This window comes from Loxodonta africana, chromosome 3, assembly GCF_030014295.1.
Source record: "Loxodonta africana isolate mLoxAfr1 chromosome 3, mLoxAfr1.hap2, whole genome shotgun sequence".
In the NCBI taxonomy this organism is placed as follows: domain Eukaryota; kingdom Metazoa; phylum Chordata; class Mammalia; order Proboscidea; family Elephantidae; genus Loxodonta; species Loxodonta africana.
Window position 1 is genome coordinate 20,385,637 of NC_087344.1, and position 21,342 is coordinate 20,406,978.

Genomic DNA, 21,342 nt, shown 5'->3' on the forward strand with positions numbered 1-21,342 from the left:
AGAACTAAACATAAAATATAAAACGGTAAAGATCATGGAAGAAAAAATAGGGACAACATTAGGAGCCCTAATACATGGCATAAACAGTATAAAAAAAATTTTTTTTTTTATACAAAACATTATAAAGAACGTAGAAGAAAAACTAGATAACCGGGAGCTCCTAAAAATCAAACACTTATGCTCATCCAAAGACTTCACCAAAAGAGTAAAAAGTCTACCTACAGACTGCGAAAAAGTTTTTAGCTAGGACATTTCTGATCAGCACCTGATCTCTAAAACCTACATGATACTGCAAAAACTCCACTGCAAAAAGACAACTAACCCAATTAAAAAATGGGCAAAAGATGTGAATAGACACTTCACTAGAGAAGACATTCAGGTAGCTAATAGATACATGAGGAAATGTTCACCCTCATTAGCCATTAGAGAAATGCAGATCAAAACTACAATGAGATTTCATCTCACTCCAACAAGGCTGGCATTAATCCAAAAAACACAAAATAAGAAATGTTGGAGAGGCTCTGGAGAGACTGGAACACTTCTACACTGCTGGTGGGAATGTCAAATGGTATAACCACTTTGGAAACTGATTTGGCGCTTCCTTGAAAAGTTAGAAACAGAACTGCCATGAAAAAAAAAAAATAACAACTACCATACGATCCAGCAATCTCACTCCTTGGAATATATCCTAGAGAAATAAGAGAATTTACAGGAAGAGATATATGCACACCCATGTTTACTGCAGCACTGTTTACAATAGCAAAAACATAGAAGCAACCAAAGTGCCCATCAACGGATGAATGGATAAATAAACTATAGTATATTCACACAATGGAATACTACGTATCGATAAAGAACAGTAAGGAATCTGTGAAACATTTCATAACATGGAGGAACCTGGAAGGCACTATGCTGAGTGAAATTTCTCAGTTGCAAAAGGACAAATATTGTATAAGACCCTTATTATAAGAATTTGAGAAACAGTTTAAACTGAGAAGAAAACATTCTTTTGAGGTTATGAGAAAGGGGAAGGAGAGAGGGTGGGAGAGGGGTGTTTACTAATTAAGTAGTAGATAAGAACTACTTTAGGTGAAGGGAAAGACAGCACACAATGCAGGCGAAGTCAGCACAATTGGACTAAACCAAAAGCAAAGAACTTTCCTGAATAAACTGAATACTTTGAAGGCCAGCGTAGCAGGAGTAGGGGTGTGGAGACGATGGTTTCAGGGGACATCTAAGTCAATTGGCACAATAAAATCTATTATCAAAATATTCTGCATCTCACTTTGAAGAGTGGCATCTGGGGTCTTAAACGCTAGCAAGCTGCCATCTAAGATGCATCAATTGGTCTCAAACCACCAGGATCAAAGGAGAATGAAGAATAGCAAGGACTCAAGGTGATTAGGAGCCCAAGAGACAGAAAGGGCCACATGAACCAGCAACTATATCATCCTGAGACCAGAAGAACTAGATGGTGCCCAGCTACAGCCGATGACTGCCCTGACAGGGAACACAACACGGAACCCCTGAGGGAGCAGGAGAGCAGTGGGATGCAGACCCCAAATTCTCATAAGACCAGACTTAATGGTCTGCCTGAGACTGGAAGGACCCCGGTGGTTATGGCCCCCAGACCTTCTCTTGCCCCAGGACAGGAACCATTCCCGAAGCCAACTCTTCAGACATGGATTGGACTGGACAATGGGTTGGAGATGGATGCTGGTGAGGAGTGAGCTTCTTGGATCAGGTGGACACTTGAGACTATGTTGGCATCTCCTGCCTGGAGGGGTGATGAGAGGATGGAGGGGGTTAGAAGCTGGCGAAAAGGACATGAAAAGAGAGTGGAGGGAGAGAGCTGGCAGTCTCATTACGGGGAGAGTAATTGGGAGTGTGTAGCAAGGTGTATATAGGTTTTTGTGTGACAGACTGACTTGATTTGTAAACTTTCACTTAAAGCACAATAAAAAATCATTACAAAAAAAAAAAAGAAACCCTATAGCAGAAAATGTCTGCAAGTCATATAACTTATAAGAGTATAAGATTCAAAATATGTATACAATTCCTAAAACTCAAGAACAAAAAGACCAATATACCAATTTAAAACTGAGCAAAGGACTTGAATAGATAGTTCTGTAAAGAAGGTATATAAATCATTAAGAAGCATAAGAAACAGTGCTAAATGTCATTAGCCCTTAGAGAAATGCAAATCAAAACCAAAATGAGATACCACTTCATACCTAATAGGATGGGTATAATAATAATTAAAAAGGAAAAATAACAAGTGCTGTGGAGAAGTTTCCATGCTCATACATTGCTGTTGGAAATGTAAAATGGTGCAGCTGCTGTGGAAAACACATTGGTGCTTACTCCAAAAGGTAAACAATTATCATGGGACCCACCACTTCCACTCCTAGGTATATACCACAGGAATGGAAAACAGAGACTCCAAAAGTGACTTGTAAACCAATATTCATTGCAGTATTATTCACAATAGCCAAAAGGTATAAACCCAAGTGTCCATTAACAGCCGAATGGATAAACAATGTTTAGTATAGGCATACAATGGAATATTATTCAGCCAAAAAGGTATGAAATTCTGATACACAATACAATGTAGATATACTCTCAAAAAACTATGCCAAGTAAAATAAGCTTATATGAACTACTTAGGATACACAAATTCATACAAACAGAAAGTAGATAAGAGGATACCAGGGCTGAAGAACAGAATAATTGGGAGTTATTTCTGAATGGGTATAGAGTTTCTATTGTGGGTGACAAAAAATTCTGCAAATAGAAACTGGTAATGATTATACAACTCTGTGAATACGTTTAATACTACTCCATCGTACGTTTAGAAATCATTAAAAAAGAACATCGAACAGGAAATCACCAAATCGATACCATTTACAATAGTCCCCAAGAAGATAAACTACTTAGGAATAAATCTTACAACAGACGTAAAAGACTCATACAAAGAGATCTACAAAACGCTTCTGCAAAAAACCAAAAGAGACCTAAAGAACTGGGAAAACATACCTTGCTCATGGATAGGAAGACTATACATTATCAAAAGGTCTATTCTACCAAAAGTCTTCTATAGATTTATTGCAATTCTGATCCAAATTCCAACAACATTTTTAAATGAGATAGAGAAAAAAATCAACAACTTCATACGAAAGTGAAAGAGGCCCTGGATAAGTAAACCATTACTGAAAAACAAGAACAAAGTGGAAGGCCTTACTCTACCTGATTTTACAACCTATTACACCGCCACGAGAGTCAAAACTGCCTGGTACTGGTACAACAAAAGATCCACAGATCAATGGGACAGAATAGAGCATTTGATATTTGACAAAGGCCTCAGAACAGTTAAATGGGAAAAAGAAAGTCTTTTTAACAAACGGTGCTTTGGCATAACTGGATATCCATCTGCAAAACAATGAAACAAGACCCATACCTCACTCCATGCAAAAAAATACGCTTAAAATGGATCAAAGACCTAAACATGAAATACAAAACCATGAAGATCATGGAAGAAAAGATAGGGACAAAGTCAGGAGCCCTAATACATGGCATAAACAGTATACAAAACATTACTAACACTGCACGAGAAAAACTAGATAACTGGGAGCTCCTAAAAACCAAACACCTACACTCATCCAAAGACTTCACCAAAAGAGTAAAAAGATTACCTACGGAATGGGAAAAAGTTTTTAGCTATGACATTTCCGGTCAGCGCCTGATCTGTAAAATCTATGTGATATTCCAAAAACTCAACAACAAAAAGACAAATAACCCAATTAAAAAATGGGCAAAGGATATGAAGAAGCACATCACTAAAGAAGACATTCAGGTAGGTAACAGATACATGAGAAAATGCTCATGATCTTTAGCCACTAGAGAAACGCAAATCAAACCAACAATGGGATTCCATCTCACTCCAACAAGGCTGGCCTTAATCCAAAAACACATAATAATAAATGTTGGAGAGCTTATGGAATGACTGGAACACTTACACACTGCTGGTGAGAATGTAAAATGGTACAACCACTTTGGAAATCGATTTGGCGATTCCTAAAAAAACTAGAAATCGAACTACCATACGATCCAGCAATCCCACTCCTTGCAATATATCCTCGAGAAATAAGAGACTTTACACGAACAGATATATGCACACCCATGTTCACCGCAGCTCTCTTTACAATAGCAAAAACTTGGATGCAACCAAGGTGGCCATCAACGGATAAATGGATAAATCAATTATGATATACTCACACAATGGAATACTACACATCAATAAAGAACAATGATGAATCCATGAAACTTCTTATAACACGGAGAAATCTGGAAGACATTATGCTGACTGAAATTAGTCAGATGCAAAAGTACAAATATTGTGTAAGGCCACTATTATAAGACCTGGAGAAATAGTTTAAACAGAGAAGAAAATGTTCTTTGATAGTTCTAAGAGGGTGGAGGGAGGGAGGGAGGGAGAGGGGTTTTCACTAATTAGATAGTAGATAAGTTTTTCTTTTAGGTGAAGGGAAAGACAACACACAATACAGGAGAGGTCAACACAACTGCACTAAACCAAGAGCAAAGAAGTTTCCCGATTAAACTGAATGACTAGAAGGCCAGCGTAGCACGGGCGGGAGTTTGGACACCATGGTTTCAGGAGACATCTAAGTCAACTGGCATAATAAATCTATTAAGAAAACATTCTGCATCCCACTTTGGAGAGTGGCCTCTGGGGTCTTAAACGCTAGCAAATAGCCATCTAAGATGCATCAACTGGTCTCAATCCACCTGGAGCAAGGAAGAATGAAGAACACCAAAGACACAAGGTAATTATGAGCCTAAGAGACAGAAAGGACCACACAAACCAGAGACTACACCAACCTGAGACCAGAAGAGCTAGACAGTGCCTGGCCACAACTGATGTCTCCCTTGACAGGGAACACAACAGAGAAGCTCTGAGAGATCAGGAGAGCAGTGGGATGCAGACCCCTAATTCTCATAATAAGACCAGACTTAATTGTCAGAATGGGACTAGAAAGACCCCAGAGGCTACAGTCCCCAGACCTTCTGTTAGCCCAAAATAGGAACCATTCCCAAAGCCAACTCTTCAGACAGGGATTAGACTGGAATATGGGATGGAAAATGATACTGGTGAAGAAGGAACTTCTTGGATCGAGGGGACACATGAGACTATGTTGGCATCTCCTGTATGAAGGGGAGATGAGAGGGCAGAGGGGGTCAGAAGCTGGCCGAATGGACACGAAAAGAGAGAATGGAGGGAAGGAGTGTGTTTTTTCATTAGGAGGAGAGCAATTAGGAGTTTTTAGCAATGTATGTATAAATTTTTGTATAAGACACTGACTTGCTTTCTAAACTTTCACTTGAAACACAAAAAATATTAAAAAAAAAAAAAGAAATCAAATGATGTATTGCACCGGGCAAACCTGCTGCAAAAGACCTCTTTAAAGTGCTAAAAGGCAAAGCTATCACTTTAACGACTAAGGTGCACCTTACCAAGCCATGCTGTTTTCAGGCACCTCATACGCATGAGAGAGCTGGACAACGCACACGGAAGACCGACGAACTGATAACTTTGAATTATGGTATTGGAAAAGAATATTGAATATACTGATTGCTGGTGGAACAAACAAATCTGTCTTGAAAGAAGTACAGCCAGAATGCCCATTACAAGAAATAATGTCCAGGTTTGGTCTCATGTTCTTTTGACATGTTATCATGAGGGATCAGTCCCTGGAGAAGGATATCAAGCTTGGTCAACAAGAGGGTCATCGAAAAAGTGGAAGACCCCCAACGAGATGGATTGACGCAGTGGCTGCAACAATGGGCTCCGGCATAACAATGATTGTGAGGATGGTGCAGGACCAGGCAGTGTTTCACACTGTTGTACACAGGATCGTTATGAGTCACAATTGACTCAATGAGATCTAACAATAAAGAAAAGGATTAGGATTTTGAACATGCCAAACTTGATGTATCTATTAAACTTCCATGTGGAGAATCTAACAATCTGGAGTGATCCTGTCTAGAGATATGCATTTTGGAGTCCTCAGGGAGGGTGGACACTACAACTGTCGACAGACCAAGTGACAAGATAGGAATGGCCATGTGAGGAGCTGGGCGGGAGGGTAGCTAGAAGGGATTAATGAATGCTGAGGCAACAAGCTGCGTAGATCACAAACGGGCCTATGACAATGCATCTGTAGGCGCGGTAGCCCTATTAAAAAAAACACCACAGGAAACCTCTACATCGTTGCACAAATAATTATATGACATGAGATACGGAGTATAAAGAGAATCCCAGATGCCGTGAGGAAGAACAGTAATGGCCCGGAAGTATACTTTCTGAAGAAGTTACATTTGATCAGAGACCTGAAAGATTGGTAAAATCTAGTTAGCAGTCGGGGCTGGAGAGGGACAATTTAGGATGAATGGAACAGTAGAGACGACAGGGTATTTGCAGTTTCCTTATGATTGCAGTCCAGAGAGTGAAACAGGGAAAGTAATAACTGAAGTTTTAGGCGCCAGATAATGGAAGACTGAATAGGCTGCATTCAGAATTTGGAACTTCTCCTAAAACTAATGGGAATTCATGAAAGGATTGTAAACACGGGAGTCATTTGATTTAATACTATCTCTCTATGCTGTTTAGAGTGTGAAGAAGTGAACACACAGAGAGGTCAAGATGGATGTGGCAAGATGCAGGCCAATGTCAGACTTCCTGCAGGAGGAGAAGAGAACGTGAATATTCATTCACTGTTTCTTTTTCTGTCTTATGGCTCAAACCCCAGTTCATGACAGCGTTTGCGATCTCATGCTTTGGACTACTCATTTCGAAATTCTCAGTTCTCTTAATTCTTCCCCCAAATACTACACATAAAGCTAGTACGATAAAAAATATTTTGAGTCTCAGAATTGCCGTGGTAATAAAATATATATGCCAATGGAATTATAAAAAATTTCCAACATTAACATTTTAACTTGTGTTTAGAAAACTTAGCAGTAAGATTTAATAGCACTGCAAATTTTTAACAACCAAAGATGATAAATACAGCAACAGGAGACCTGTAGCTGTGTAAACAGTCTACTCAAAGAAGCTTGGCTTTAGAATTCTGCCATAGATGCCATGAAAAAACGGGTGGATCTTGGAGAATGACAGTGGATTATTGAAAACTTAACCAGGTGGTGACTGCTACTACAAAAATACCACAAGAAGATGTCTTTAACAAAAAGAAATTTATTCTCTCACAGTTGAAAAGGCTAGAAGACTAAATTCAGGGACTAGCTCCAAGGGAAGGGTCTACGGGAAAGTCCTTGTCATCAATCTTACCCTGGGTCCAGGAGCTTCTCAGTGGAGGGACCCTGGGTCCAAAGTAGGCGCTCCTCTTCTGTTTCTTCTTCCTTGGTGGTAAAGAGATCCCTTCAGACTAAATTATGACATAAGGCTGGACAGTTGATACACCCCCGAGGCAGAAGAGTAAAGGTGTACTGCTGACCTTGCCAGCTTAAGGCAAATGGCTTCTGGAGGTCCTTTGAAACAGGTATGGAGAAAAAGGCATTACACACATCAACAGGTCCATACGAGGTACCAGGAGATATATTTAATTTGCTAAAGCAATGAAACCACATCTGGAACAGCAGCTGCAATAGCAGTCACCACCTGGTTAAGTTTTCAATAATCCACTGTCATTCTCCAAGATCCACCCGTTTTTTCATGGGCCACATACGCAAGTTGAATACAGATGTGGTGGGAATCAACACCCCTGGATCCTTCAAGTCCATGATGGTGGCAATAATCTCTCCAATCCCTCCAGGAATGCAGTATTGCTTTTGGTTTCCTATTTTCCTAGGTAGGGGCAGTTCTAATGCCTTCTGCTTAGCCATTCCTACCATAATATCCTTTGCTCCACATGTCAGGGAGCCAACGTGTGGGTTCTGCCACTTGCTGAGTATGACTACTCCAATTACACATTCTGGATCTGGGGAAATCACTACAGTACGGGTTTGGGGACCCACTAGACCCACTGTGAGACGGGCATGAGCTAACACTCCATTAATAAATTGACCTCTATATGCCCTCACTCTAACTAGTCCTTGTGCCTCCACACCTGCAGAATCTAATTGCAGGTCAGACTCCACATCCTCGCCCAAATCCAAACCCGACACAGTCTTGGGTTCCTTTCCCACACACTGCTTTGGCAGGGGTGGCTTGGCTTTGGACTCCAATTTGGACTGGCTGAAATCTGAGCTTGGCTCATCTCTTACTCTCACCTTAATCTCACAGAGTAAAAGTCTTTACCCATAGCTATCAATTCCAACTCATAGTGACATTACAGGACAGAAAACTGCCCCACAGGGTTTCTGAGGCTTTCATCTTTATGAAAGCAAACTGCCACGTCTTTATTCCATGGAGGGGCTGGTGGGTTCAAACCACCGACCTTTTCCGTAGCAGCTCAGTGCTTCACTACTGCATCACCAGGGATCCTTAGAGTCTTTCCAAACACCTAAATGATAGTGTTGGCAAAGAATATTGAATAATATACCACAGACTGCCGAAATAAACCAATAGGTCTTACAAGAAGTATGGCCAGAATGCTCCTTGGAGGGCGGATGGGAAAACTTCACCTCACTTACTTTAGACATGTTACCAAGAGAGACCAATCCTCCTGGACATTACGTTTGGTAAAGGACAAGGTCAGCAAAACAGAGGAAGAGCCTCAACAAGATGGACTGACACAGTGGCATCAACAATGGCCTCAAACATAGGCTACACTGAAAACATTGGTGAAAAACAAGGCTCTAGGAATTAAACACTAGTTGAGATGTTTCAACAAATGGATGCAGCAATGGAGGTACTCATGCATCTATGGCAAGAAATTTGGATGTAAGCTAACTGCCCAACCAACTGGAAGAGATATATGCGCCCATCCCAAAGAATGGTGATCCAACAGAATGTGGAAATTATCAAACAGTGTCATTAACATCACATGACAGTAATATTTTGCTAAAGGATTGGGCCACATACACTGACCAAAGCTGAGGGGGCAGGGCTGCCACGCTCAACAGGCAGAAGAATGGGCCCAGCTAAGGCCGAATGGATAGAGTCGCCACTCAGATGGACTAGGAGAATGGGGCTGCCCGAAGCTGATGGAACAGAGTTGCTGTTCCAGTGGGCCTGGGAGGAAGAACTGAAGTTCAAGTCCTAAGGGCCTTCAGCCAGAATCCAGAGATTGTAGCCAGCACTTAGCATCTGGAGGGCAGGGCCATTGCCCCGATGGTCTCTCAGAACAGAGGGCTATTTTCAACCCTTGAGAGGTAATGTAAATTGCTGGTGATGACCCCTATCCCCTCATTCCCTCCAATTTCTACCATTTCTAATGGAAAGGTCTACCTTGTGCCTGTTCGATTCTTGTACTTTGGAAGCAAAAAACTTCTAGATTTCACAGATGAAGAGAAATTCTGCCCCAGGAAAGAATCTGGACGTGGAGTTAAGACTTTTGGGATGATATAATGGGGTGAAAGTGTTTTACATGTGGCAAGGACACGAATTTTGGGGGTCTACAGCTGGAACCCCCCGTGTCTCTCAGTTTGTCGTACTGTGGGTGCTTGTGTGTTGCTGTGATGCTGGAAGCTATGCCACCGGGATTCAGATACCAGCAGGGTTGCCCATGGAGGACAGGTTTCAGCTGAGCTTCCAGACTAAGACAGACTAGGAACAAGGACCCTAGAGTCTACTTCTGAAAAACATGAGCCAGTGAAAACCTTAGGAATAGCACTGGAACACTGTCTGATATACTGCCTGGAAATGAGCCCCTCAGGTTGGAAGGCACTCAAAAGATGACTGGGGAAGAGCTGCCTCCTCAAAGTACAGTCGACCTTAACGATGTGGATGGAGTAAAGCTTTCGGGACCTTCATTTGCTGATGTGGCACAACTCAAAATGAGAAGAAACACCTGCAAACATCCATGAATAATCGGAACCTGGAATGTATGACCTATGAATCTAGGACAATTGGAAATCATCAAAAATGAAATGGAACGCATAAACATCGACATCCTAGGCATTAGTGAGCTGAAATAGACTAGCAGTGGCCATTTTGAATCGGACAATCATATACTCTACTATGCTGGGAATGACAACTCGAAGAGGAATGGTGTTGCATTCATCATCAAAAAGAACGTTTCAAGACCTATCCTGAAGTACAACACTGTCACTGATAGGATAACGTTCATACGTCCACAAGCAAGATCAGTTAATATGACTATTATTCAAATGTACGCACCAACCACTAGGGCCAAAGATGAAGAAAGAGAAGATTTTTATCAGCTGCTACAGTATGAAATTGATCGAAAATGCAGTCAAGATGCATTGAGAATTACTGGCAATTGGAATGCGAAAGTTGGAAACAAAGAAGAAGGATCAGCAGTTGGAAAATATGGCCTTGGTGATAGAAACAATGCCAGAGATCGAATGATAGAATTTTGCAAGACCAATGACTTCTTCATTGCAAATACCTTCTTTCACCAACATAAACGGCAACTATACACACGGACCTCACCAGATGGAAAACACAGAAATCAAATTCACTACATCTGTGAAAAGACACGATGGAAAAGCTCTATCTCATCAGTCGGAACAAGGCCAGGGGCCAAGTGTGGAATAGACCATCAATTGCTCATATGCAAGTTTATGCTAAAACTGAAGAAACTCAGAGCAAGTCCACGAGAGCCAAAATATGACCTTGACTATATCCTACCTGAATTTAGAGACCATCTCAAAAATAGATTTGACGCAGTGAACACTGCTAACTGCAGACCAGACGAGTTGTGGAATGACATCAAGGACATCATCCATGAAGAAAGCAAGAGGTCATTGAAAAGACAGGAAAGAAAGAAAAGACCAAGATGGATGTCAGAGGAGACTCTGAAACTTGCTCTTGAACTTCGAGCAGCTAAAGCAAAAGGAAGAATTGATGAAGTAAAAGAACTGAACAGAAGATTTCAAAGCGCCTCTCCAGAAGACAAAGTATTATAATGACACGTGCAAAGAGCTGCAGATGGAAAACCAAAAGGGAAGAACACACTCGGCGTTTCTCAAGGTGAAAGAACTGAAGAAAAATTTCAAACCTCGAGTTGCAATAGTGAAGGATTCCATGGGGAAAATATTAAACGATGCAGGAAGCATCGAAAGAAGATGGAAGGAATACACAGAGTCATTATACCAAAAAGAATTAGTTGATAGTCAACCATTTCAAGAGGTGGCATATGATCAGGAACCGACGGTACTGAAGGAAGAAGTCCAAGCTGCTCTGAAGGCATTGGCAAAAAACGAGGCTCCAGGAATTGATGGAATATCAATTGAGATGTTTCAACAAACAGATGCAGCGCTGGACGTGCTCACTCGTTTATGCCAAGAAATAGGGAAGACAGCTTCCTGGCCAACTGACTGGAAAAACAAAAAAAAGAGAGATCCATATTTATGCCTATTCCCAAAAAAGGTGATCCAACTGAATGTGGAAATTATAGAACAGTATCGATATCACAAGGAAGCTAAATTTTGCCGAAGATCATTCAAAAACGGCTACAGCAGTATATCGACAGGGAACTGCCAGAAATTCAGGCCGGTTTCAGAAGAGGACATGGAACCAGGAATATCATTGCTGATGTCAGATGGATCCTGGCTGAAAGCAGAGAACACCAGAAGGATGTTTACCTGTGTTTTATAGACTATGCAAAGGCATTCGACTGTGTGGATCATAACAAACTATGGATAACACTGCAAAGAATGGGAATTCCAGAACGCTTAATTGTGCTCTTGAGGAACCTTTACATAGATCAAGAAGCAGTTGTTAAGATGGAACAAGGGGATACTGATTGGTTTAAAGTCAAGAAAGGTGTGCGTCAGGGTTCTATTCTTTCACCATACCTATTCAATCTCTATGTTGAGCAAATAATACAAGAAGCTGGACTATATGAACAAAAACAGGGCACCAGGATTGGAGGAAGGCTCATTAACAACCTGCGTGATGCAGATGACACAACCTTGCTTGCTGAAAGTGAAGAGGACTTGAAGCACTTACTGATGAAGATCAAAGACCACAGCCTTCAGTATGGATTGCACCTCAACATAAAGAAAACAAAAATCCTCACAACTGGACCAATGAGCAACATCGTGATAAACGGAGAAAAGATTGAAGTTGTCAAGGATTTCATTTTACTTGGATCCACAATTAACAGCCATTCAAGCAGCAGTCAAGAAATCAAAAGACACATTGCATTGGGCAAATCTGCTGCTAAGGACCCCTTCGAAGTGCTGAAGATGAAGATGTCACCCTGAAGACTAAGGTGCACCTGGCTCAGACCATGGTATTTTCAATGACATTATACGGGTGTGAAAGCTGGACAATGAATAAGGAAGACCAAAGAAGAATTGACGCCTTTGAATTCTGGTGTTGGTGAAGAATATTGAATATACCAGGGACTGCCAAAAGAATGAACAAATCTGTCCTGGAAGAAGTGCGGACAGAATGCTCCTTTGAGGCAAGGATGGCGAGAATGCGTCTTACGTAATTTGGACACATTGTCAGGGAGGATCAGTCCCTGGAGAGGGATATCATGCTTGGCAGAGTACAGGGTCACCGGAAAAGAGGAAGACCCTCAAGGAGCTGGACTGACACAGTGGCTGCAACAATGAGCTCCAGCATAACAACGATTCTAAGGATGGCGCAGGGCCGGGAAGTGTTTCGTTCTGTTGTGCGTAGGGTCGCTATGCGTCACAACCGACTCGACGGCACCTAACAACAACAACAACAAGGTGGAATGTCATGGACTGAATAGAAAGGGATAAAACGCGTTTACGAAAGTCACAGCCCAGATCCGATGGAAGGGAAGGTTCCCTGGGGTGTGACCTCTATCACCTTTTATCTTCCAAGAGATAAAAGGAGAGAAATGTAATCAGAGAGATATAAGTACCTCATGCCACCAAGAAAGATGTGCCAGGAGCAGAGCACATTCTTTGGACCTACGGTCACTGTGCTGAGAAGCTCCTAGGCCAGGAGAAAATGATTCATGACAAGGACCTTCTCCCAGAAACAACAAAGATAGAAAGCATTGCCAGGGAGTTGGCACCCTGAATTCAGACTTCTAGCCTCGTAGACTGGGAGAGAATAAATTTCTTTGTTAAAGCCATCCACTTGTGGTATTGCACTTATAGCAGCACTAGATAACTAAGACACTTAGTGAAGTAGAGGGTTAGGGAGAAAGAGGAAGACCTTGACAAGACAGACTGACACAGTGGCTGCAACAATGGGCTCAAACACAGCAACAATTTTGATGATGGGGCAGAACCAGGAAGTGTTTTGTTGTGTTGTACCTAGGGTCACTATGAGTCAGAATCAACTCGACAGCATCTAATAACAACAACAGCCACTATGCAAGGCAGGAACGCAAGCGGAAATCTATATACAACTTTTCACTGCAGCACTTTTCACAAGAAGCAAAAGATGAACACAGCCAATATGTCCATCAGCAGGTGAATGGATACACAAACTTTGGTACGTACACACAACTCCACAGGGTTTTCAAGGCTCTGACCTTTCAGAAGGAGATCACCGGGAATGTCTTCTGAGAAGTCTCTGGGTGGGTTTGAACCCCCAAACTAGTAGATGAGCAATTAACTGTTGGTGCAAGCCAGGGACTTCCAATGGAATATTACACACACTCCCAAAAATGAAGTCTTGATGCATACGACAACATGGATGAAGCCTGAAAACACCAAGCTGAGAAAAGTCAGTCAGTCAGAAAAGGAGAGATGCATTCTGATCTCACTTATAGGGCAGAAGCAAATATACACAAAACAAAGCTTATTAGTGGTTACCAGGGGTGACAGGGAGGGGGAAGGAAGAGTTTTTGATTAGGATCATTGAGTTTATGTGAAAGGTAGTGGAATGATTTGGAACATAAACCGTGAAATGCTTGCACAGCTTGAATATAAGCAATGTAACAAATGCACATGTAGAAATTGTTGAAATGGCGTGTTTTATTATGTATATTTGCAACACAATAAAAAAAATAACATGAAGATCAATAAAAAGGAAAGAAAAGCTCTGTGGAATTCTCGCTCTACACACACACACACACACACACACACACACACACACATTTTTCTTCTAAAAAAAATGAGTAAAGAATCCCTGAGAGCAAAAAGCACAGTCAATTACCCCCCGTTTTTATTGGTCCATTTCTTGTGGTGACCTCATAAGGAGCCAATTCTTTGGAACTCCAAGCCCCTATATAAGTCCCTGGAAACCTAGGTTTGTGGTCTTTCTGGCTCAGGAAGCTCCTTCAGTGACCTGAGACATCGTGACCAAACTTGGCTTGTTTTCTCTTTAAATTGTGGTTTTTCTATTTCCTCGCCAGCTATTCTTATTTTCTCTTTGTTTTTCCTCATTTGCATTCATTCGTTTTTCATTTTATTCTTCCTTTACATCCTCAATTTTTCTTTTTTTCTATGTACTTGTTAATTTTTTTATCATCTTACTATTATTGTTTTATTTTGTATTTTTTCTTATCCTCATGTTATTTATTCCTTTTTTGAATCTTTCTCATTGATTTCTTGTTTTGTTTATATATACAATTTATCTTATTTTTATCAGTTTTTAAAATTTTACTTCCTCTTTTCTCATTTTACCTTTTTGATTATATTTTAACTTTTTCTCATTTTTTCCATATTTCATTAAGTTTTTAGTCACCACTTTTTAGGGTTTTGGGTTTTTAAGTTTTTAATCCTACCACCAGGGCACCTCTTATCCCAAAGCCCGCTACGCCTTCGCACCATAGCCAACATGCTGCAGAGCCACTTAGCCTTCTCTGCTGTGGAGGAAACTCATGTGGGACGCTACCACCTCCTCAGAACCATCGGCAAGGGGGCATCTGCCAAGGTCAAGCTGGCCCAGCACATCATCACCGGCCAAGAGGTAGCCATTAAAATAATTGACAAGATCCAGCACACGTCCTCCGACCTCCACAGACTATACAGAGAGATAGAAATTATGAAGGATCTCCATCATCCAAATATTGTAAAGCTGTTTGAAGTCATAGAGAATGAGCACGCCCTCTATATAGTCATGGAGTATGCAAGTGGAAGGGACCTCTTTTACCACCTAGTGAATCATGGCTTCATGAGCGAAAAAGAGGCCCAAACGAAATTCCAACAAATAGTGTCAGCGGTGAAGTACTGCCACGACAAGAGTATTGTTCATAGGGATCTGAAAACAGAAAACCTACTATTGGACAAGCGAATGAACATCAAACTTGCAGACTTTGGTTTAGGAACTGAATTCACCCCAGGGAGCAAGCTGGATACCTTCTGTGGCACTCCCCCTTATTCTGCCCCAGAACTCCTTCAGGGAGAAAAGTATGACGGACCCCCAGTGGATGTGTGGAGCCTGGGAGTCATCCTATACTTCATGGTAACTGGATCTCTGCCTTTTCGTGGGAAGACCTTGACGAAGCTGCGAGAGCAGGTGCTGCAGGGACAATATCACGTTCCCTTCCACATGTCTAGCCAGTGTCAACACCTGCTCAGTAAAATTTTCATTCGTGACCCAAGAAAGAGAGCCACGTTAGAGGACATCCTGGCACATCCATGGATGAAGGTGAGCCATGAAGAAAAACAAAAGCTCTATGTGCAGCCACTCCCAGACTACGATAACCACTGGCACACTGAGGTGACAGTGAACACGGGTTACGTGCAGGAAGACATTCATGACTCACTGTTGAACCACAATTACAATGATGCGAACGCCACCTATCTGATCCTGCGTCACGACACATATGAGATTGACAGCCACACCAGCACCCTGGAACCCCAGGCTGAAGCCCATTGCACCGATAGCCACACTCCTTCCTCATCCCATGAAGTGCCTCCTACCGTCTGTCCTAAACCCAAACAGCGTAGTTACACCGAGCCCACCATTCCCACCTTTGGTTACTACATCCGCGATGCTTTGAACACTCTCTCTGAGGGAGGGATGGGGACCTCCATGGTGTCTACTTCTCCATCATTCTCCCTGGCCCTGGCCCACCTGCGGCAGCAATCTACCACAGCCTGGGCACAGCCCAACCAGGACTCTGACCTGTATGCCAAGGGGAGAAACAGTGAGGTGCCACAGCCCATCACACCACCCCAGTGTGTTTCTGTGCCTTCCTCCTCAGCCTACACCATCAACGAGAGTGCCGGGGCCCCGGAGAAAACCAGTTTTACCCAGGGAATGTCAAAACTAAGCTCCGTAAATGAGGAGCAGGTGCATGAGTTACCTGACCAGCCGAGTTTGCCCCAGACTGTGAGTCTAGCCTCTTCCTCTGAGGAGCAGGTGCATGAGTTACCTGACCAGCCGAGTTTGCCCCAGACTGTGAGTCCAGCCTCTTCCTCTGTCAGCAGCCAGGGCTGGAAGCGGGCCACTGGGAGGTTCTTTAAGCTCATGAGAAGATGCCTTTGTTTTACATATGACAAAAAGGACCACAAAGCATCGGACAGCAAAGCTGCACAAATGATCAAACCTCAACAGGCCAAACCACGCTCTCTCAAATTTACCTGGAGGATGAAGATCACCAGTTCCTTGGAGCCCGACGAGATGCTGCAGGAGATCTGTCAAGTGTTGGATGCCAATGGCTGTGACTGGGATCTCACACACAAATATACACTGCTGTGTATGAATGGCACACCAGGACAACAGGACTTCACTCAGTGGAGGATGGAGGTGTGCACCCTGCCTCGGAGGACTCTCAATGGGGTAAAAGTGAAGAGAATTTCAGGGACCTCTGAGGCCTTCAATAACATTGTCTCAAAAATCACCAGTGACCTTGCACTTTAAAATGGGGGCAGCAGCTGCCTGAGAGAAAACAGGAGTTCCAAGGTTTAAGCTCCTCTGTAATTTTGAAGGCAATGTTCGGAAAACCCACCTAAAAAAGGTGCCCGAAATTCACTTCACTTGAACCCTGTTGAGCAATCATCAAGGCAGTGTGCATACCTTCATCCTCCACTGCACAAAGTCCTCTTGGCCTGCACGTCACGTGTGCACAGCAACACATATGCCCGGGAGACATCCCACTCGCAGCTGTTGGCATCGCACACTTGGCAGATCTTCCACATCATCTCGTTGGGCTCCATGGAGCTGGTTCCTCCACGTAAACTTCAGCGACAACAGCTTGGCCTCTCCAGGTTTAAGCACTTCCACCTCGTCTTTGCTCTCAGATTCCTACAGATCCGCTGCAGCAAACATGAAGCAAAGAATTCATGAAAACAAAACAAACACTCCCAAATTCATCCGTTCAGACAGACAAAGGAAAGCTTGTAATGGGGAAAGCCACTTGATTCACTAACACGGCCATCGAGATCTCTCTGGAGTCCCTTGGGATGCACTGAACAGCAAACCAGAAAGTTGTCGGTTTAACTCCACACACAGATGACTTGAAAGAAAGGCCTCCAGTCTATTTCTGAAACATCTTGAAGCTGAAGAAAATCAGACCAAGTCCACAAGAGCCAAAGTATGACCTTGAGCTTGTCCCACCTGAATTTAGAGACCATCTCAAGAATACATTCACTGACTGAACACTAATGACCGAAGACCAGGCGAGTTGTGGAATGACATCATATGTTCTTCCTTGGGGAAAAATCTGGAGTTTAGCCATCAAATTAGATCCTGGGCCATGCGAAACTCAACATGGAAGACTTTCAAGTGGGCCTAAGTATTTCAAGAATAGGCATCAATTCTATTATACATTGGATCCTTTTCTGAACCTGTTTATTGTTTTCAGAGGGAGACCACCTGCCCTATCGTCTCCACCCTAGGAGAAATTTTTCTAGCACACCCATTTATAGAACTTTAGTAGCCTTGGAGGTGGCATGCCAATAAATTTTGCCCAAATTGACCTTGCTTCTCAGCTTTTCATGGTTGGCTCTGTCTCCTGTACAGTGACATGTCTATATTTTTTAACACTGGGTATCAGTTTCCAACAAATATTTCCGTATTAATGGTTTTGGTAGGCCTAGCACACACTGGAAGCAGGTAGTTGTCAATTTGGTTAGACTCTCCCACGTGAAGAGTGCTTAGATAGCTCCATGGGATTAAATCCATTTTCCATAAGAAATTGCTTTGCTATAACCCCCCAGCAGCCATGCCTGATTACTGGGGGCACAGCCACAATTACAATTCCTATAGGACATACAAAATACTGAGTGTTATTTAAAAAAAAAAAAAAGAAACTTGTGTTTTGACAGTGTGAGAAGGTTACATTAGGGAAGAACTTCCAAGCTAGTTGTAGTTCCTGATTTTTTGAGACATGCTTTGGTCCACCTAATTTATACCATATACTTTACCTTCCTTGCATGTACTGATGAGTGACCACTGCCCTTGATCACTTAGTTAGTGGGATTCATTTCTGCCTCAGGAAAAGGGCTTGTACTGGTGGGGGAGAGAGAGCATTATAATTAGTAGGAAAATAGGTCAATACTTCTAAGGGCCTATGGTTGACAGGATTTACATTGTGAAAAATATGTAGTGCAGCTTAAGAAAGAGCAAGAGCTTGCCAAAGTGATGCGGGGGCGCTCCAAATACTGAGTTCCAATCACTTAAGCCTGTCCAGAGTCATTTCTCAATTTATTGTCCTGCTAAATGGATGGACCCCCATTACCAAATTCTACATCATTCCCAATATCTCCTCCTTTTCCTTCTTACTATTTGTACTGAGTTAGAAATATGTGGCGCTGAGCTGGCAAACCAAGACATGTAATCCTGCAAATAACACTGAACAAATCTCAGTGGCCCCCTGCCATCCCTCGCTGCTGACAGAGGGAGAGGCTGGGCTCACAATCTGAGGCAAACTCGGCTGGTCAGGAATCTCTTGCAGCTTCTCAGCATGCAAAGAGCTTAGTTTTCACACTCCCTGGAGGAAACCAGTTCCTTCTGAGCTCCACCACTGCTGCTCATGGTGTGGGATGAGGAGGAAGCCTCACAGACACACTGGGAAGATGTTCTAAACTGCAGCACGTCACTGTTGCTCACCCTGGAGCACACTCCAGAGTCCTGGTTGGGCTGCACCGAGTCTGTCCTGGATTCGTGGTATATGTAGGACTGGGGTGGAGAGACTGAGGTACAGGTAGATGCCATGGAGGCCCCTGATCCTGAATCAGATAGACTGTCCAAAGCATTGTGGATGTTGCCCTGGCCAAGGTGGTCTTCCCTTAATTTCTGGAATGGTCAATTCCGTGTTTGTTTGTGAAAACATTGCTGTTCACAGAGGGCACAGGACTGGCCTTCTTTCTCTCCAGGATGGGTTGTTCTTATGCTTCTGCTCTTCTGCCCTGACCCCTGGTCCTCCTCAGGCCGCACATTTTTTGGCATAATTGCAAGAGGAATTTTAGGTACGCCTCATGGACTAAATTATGTCTCCCCCCAAAAGTGTGCATCACTTTAGCTGGGTTATGATTCCCTGTATCTTGTGATTGTCCTCCATTCTGAGATTGTAATTTTATGTTAAAGAGGATTAGGATGGGATGGTAATGCCATCCTTACCCAGGTCACACCCCTCATCCAATGTAAAAGCAGTTACCCTGGGGTGCGGTCTGTACCACCTCTTACGTCTCAAGAGATAAAAAGGAAAGGGAACCAAGCAGAGAGTTGGGGACCTCATACCCCTAATAAAGCAGCAACAAGAGCGAAGCTCATGCTTTGGACCTGGTGTCCCTGCACCTGAGATGCTCCTCTATCAGGGGAAAACTGATGAGAAAACCAACAGAGAAAGAAAGCCTTCCCCTGGAGCTGACACCCTGAATTTGGACTTTTCGCCTATTGTACTGCGAACAAATAAATTTCTCTTTGTTAAAGCCATCCACTTGTGGTATTTCTATTACAGCAGCGCTAGAAGACTAAGAGAGCTGGAATGGCAGGCTCGCTCTACCTCCTCTGCTTGGGTTAGCACAAGAGGGTACACTGTACACCATGGGATGAAGATCCACTGCAGGCTGCTATGGCCCTCTGTCTCAGGTGTTTTACGACCAGGAGCAAATAGATGACTATCACAACACTGTACTTTGGCATCATCAATAAGCACTGAATCTCTCACCATGTGTAACACATCACCTCAATCCACTGAGGGTCACTGTAATCTGGGTGTGGCTCCACATACAGCTTTTGTTCTTCATGACCCACCATCATCCACGGATGTGTCAGAATTGCCTCTGAAGTACCTCTCTCACTAGGGTCATGAATGAAAATTTTGATCAGCAGGTATTCATACTGCATAGTCATATGGAAGGGAAAGTCCCTTCACTACCTCCTGCCATAGTATCACGAAGGTATTTCCAACAAAAGGCAGGGATCCACCTACCAACAAATACAAAATGACTCCCAGGCTCAACACATCCACTGGGGGTGTCTGTCATACTTTTCTCCCTGAAGAGTTCTAGGGCAGAATATAGGAAGGGAGACTGCCACAGGAGGTATACAGCTTGTTGCCCAGGCTGAATTCATTTCCAAGGTCAAGACCTGAAAGTTTGCTGCTCATTTTCTTATCTAATAGTAGGTTTTCTCTTTTCAGGCCCCTCTGAACCATACACTTGTTATGACAATCCTGCACTGCAGACACTATCTGGCAGAATTTGGTGGCTTGAGCCCCTTTGTCCCTCATCCTGCCATGAGCCCTTGCATGATGAAACACCTCCCCTCCACTTACTTATTCCATCACTATGTGGAGTGTGTTCTCATTCTTGATGACTTCAAACAATTTCACAGTAAACACTCCCACAGCTCCATGAAGGCATTTCCACCAAAAGGCAGGGATTCACTCACCAACAAATACAAGATGACTCCCAGGCTCCACCTATCCACTGGGAAGTCCGTCGTACTCTTCTCCCTGGAAGAGTTCTAGGGCAGAATAAAGAAAAGGTATGAATGAAAGCCTTCATAATTTTAACCTCTCAGGATAGTCTGTGGATGCTGCAGGAGGTTGCTGGGTCTCCCTAACGATCTCACCTTATTCCCAGTGAGAAGAGCTTTAGCCAACTTCACCTTGGTGAAGGTACCTTTGCAGAGGTTTTCGAGCATTTGGTAGTCTTACACATGGGTCTCCTCCTCAGAAGAAATGGCCGAGAGGCCTCTGCATCATCTCGGACTTGGGTCAAGTCTTACTTGGCTTAGGGCCAATGGGTCCCAATACAGGATTCAAAGTGGTAAAAACTGATGACTAAATAAAAACTAGGCCCCTGGGTGGCACAAATTGTTAAGCCCTGGATGACAAGCCAAAAGGT

At 43.0% G+C, this 21,342-nt stretch overlaps 1 protein-coding gene across 1 annotated transcript; it reads left to right on the forward strand.

Annotated features, from left to right (window-relative positions):
* The first annotated feature begins 6,700 nt into the window (after window positions 1-6,700).
* On the forward strand, window positions 6,701-18,251 carry LOC135230650 (serine/threonine-protein kinase MARK2-like). The gene has a single exon (XM_064280592.1). It carries the CDS (start codon window positions 14,879-14,881, stop codon window positions 16,907-16,909), a length of 2,031 nt encoding a protein of 676 aa, XP_064136662.1. The 5' UTR covers window positions 6,701-14,878; the 3' UTR covers window positions 16,910-18,251.
* The last annotated feature ends 3,091 nt before the right edge of the window (window positions 18,252-21,342 follow it).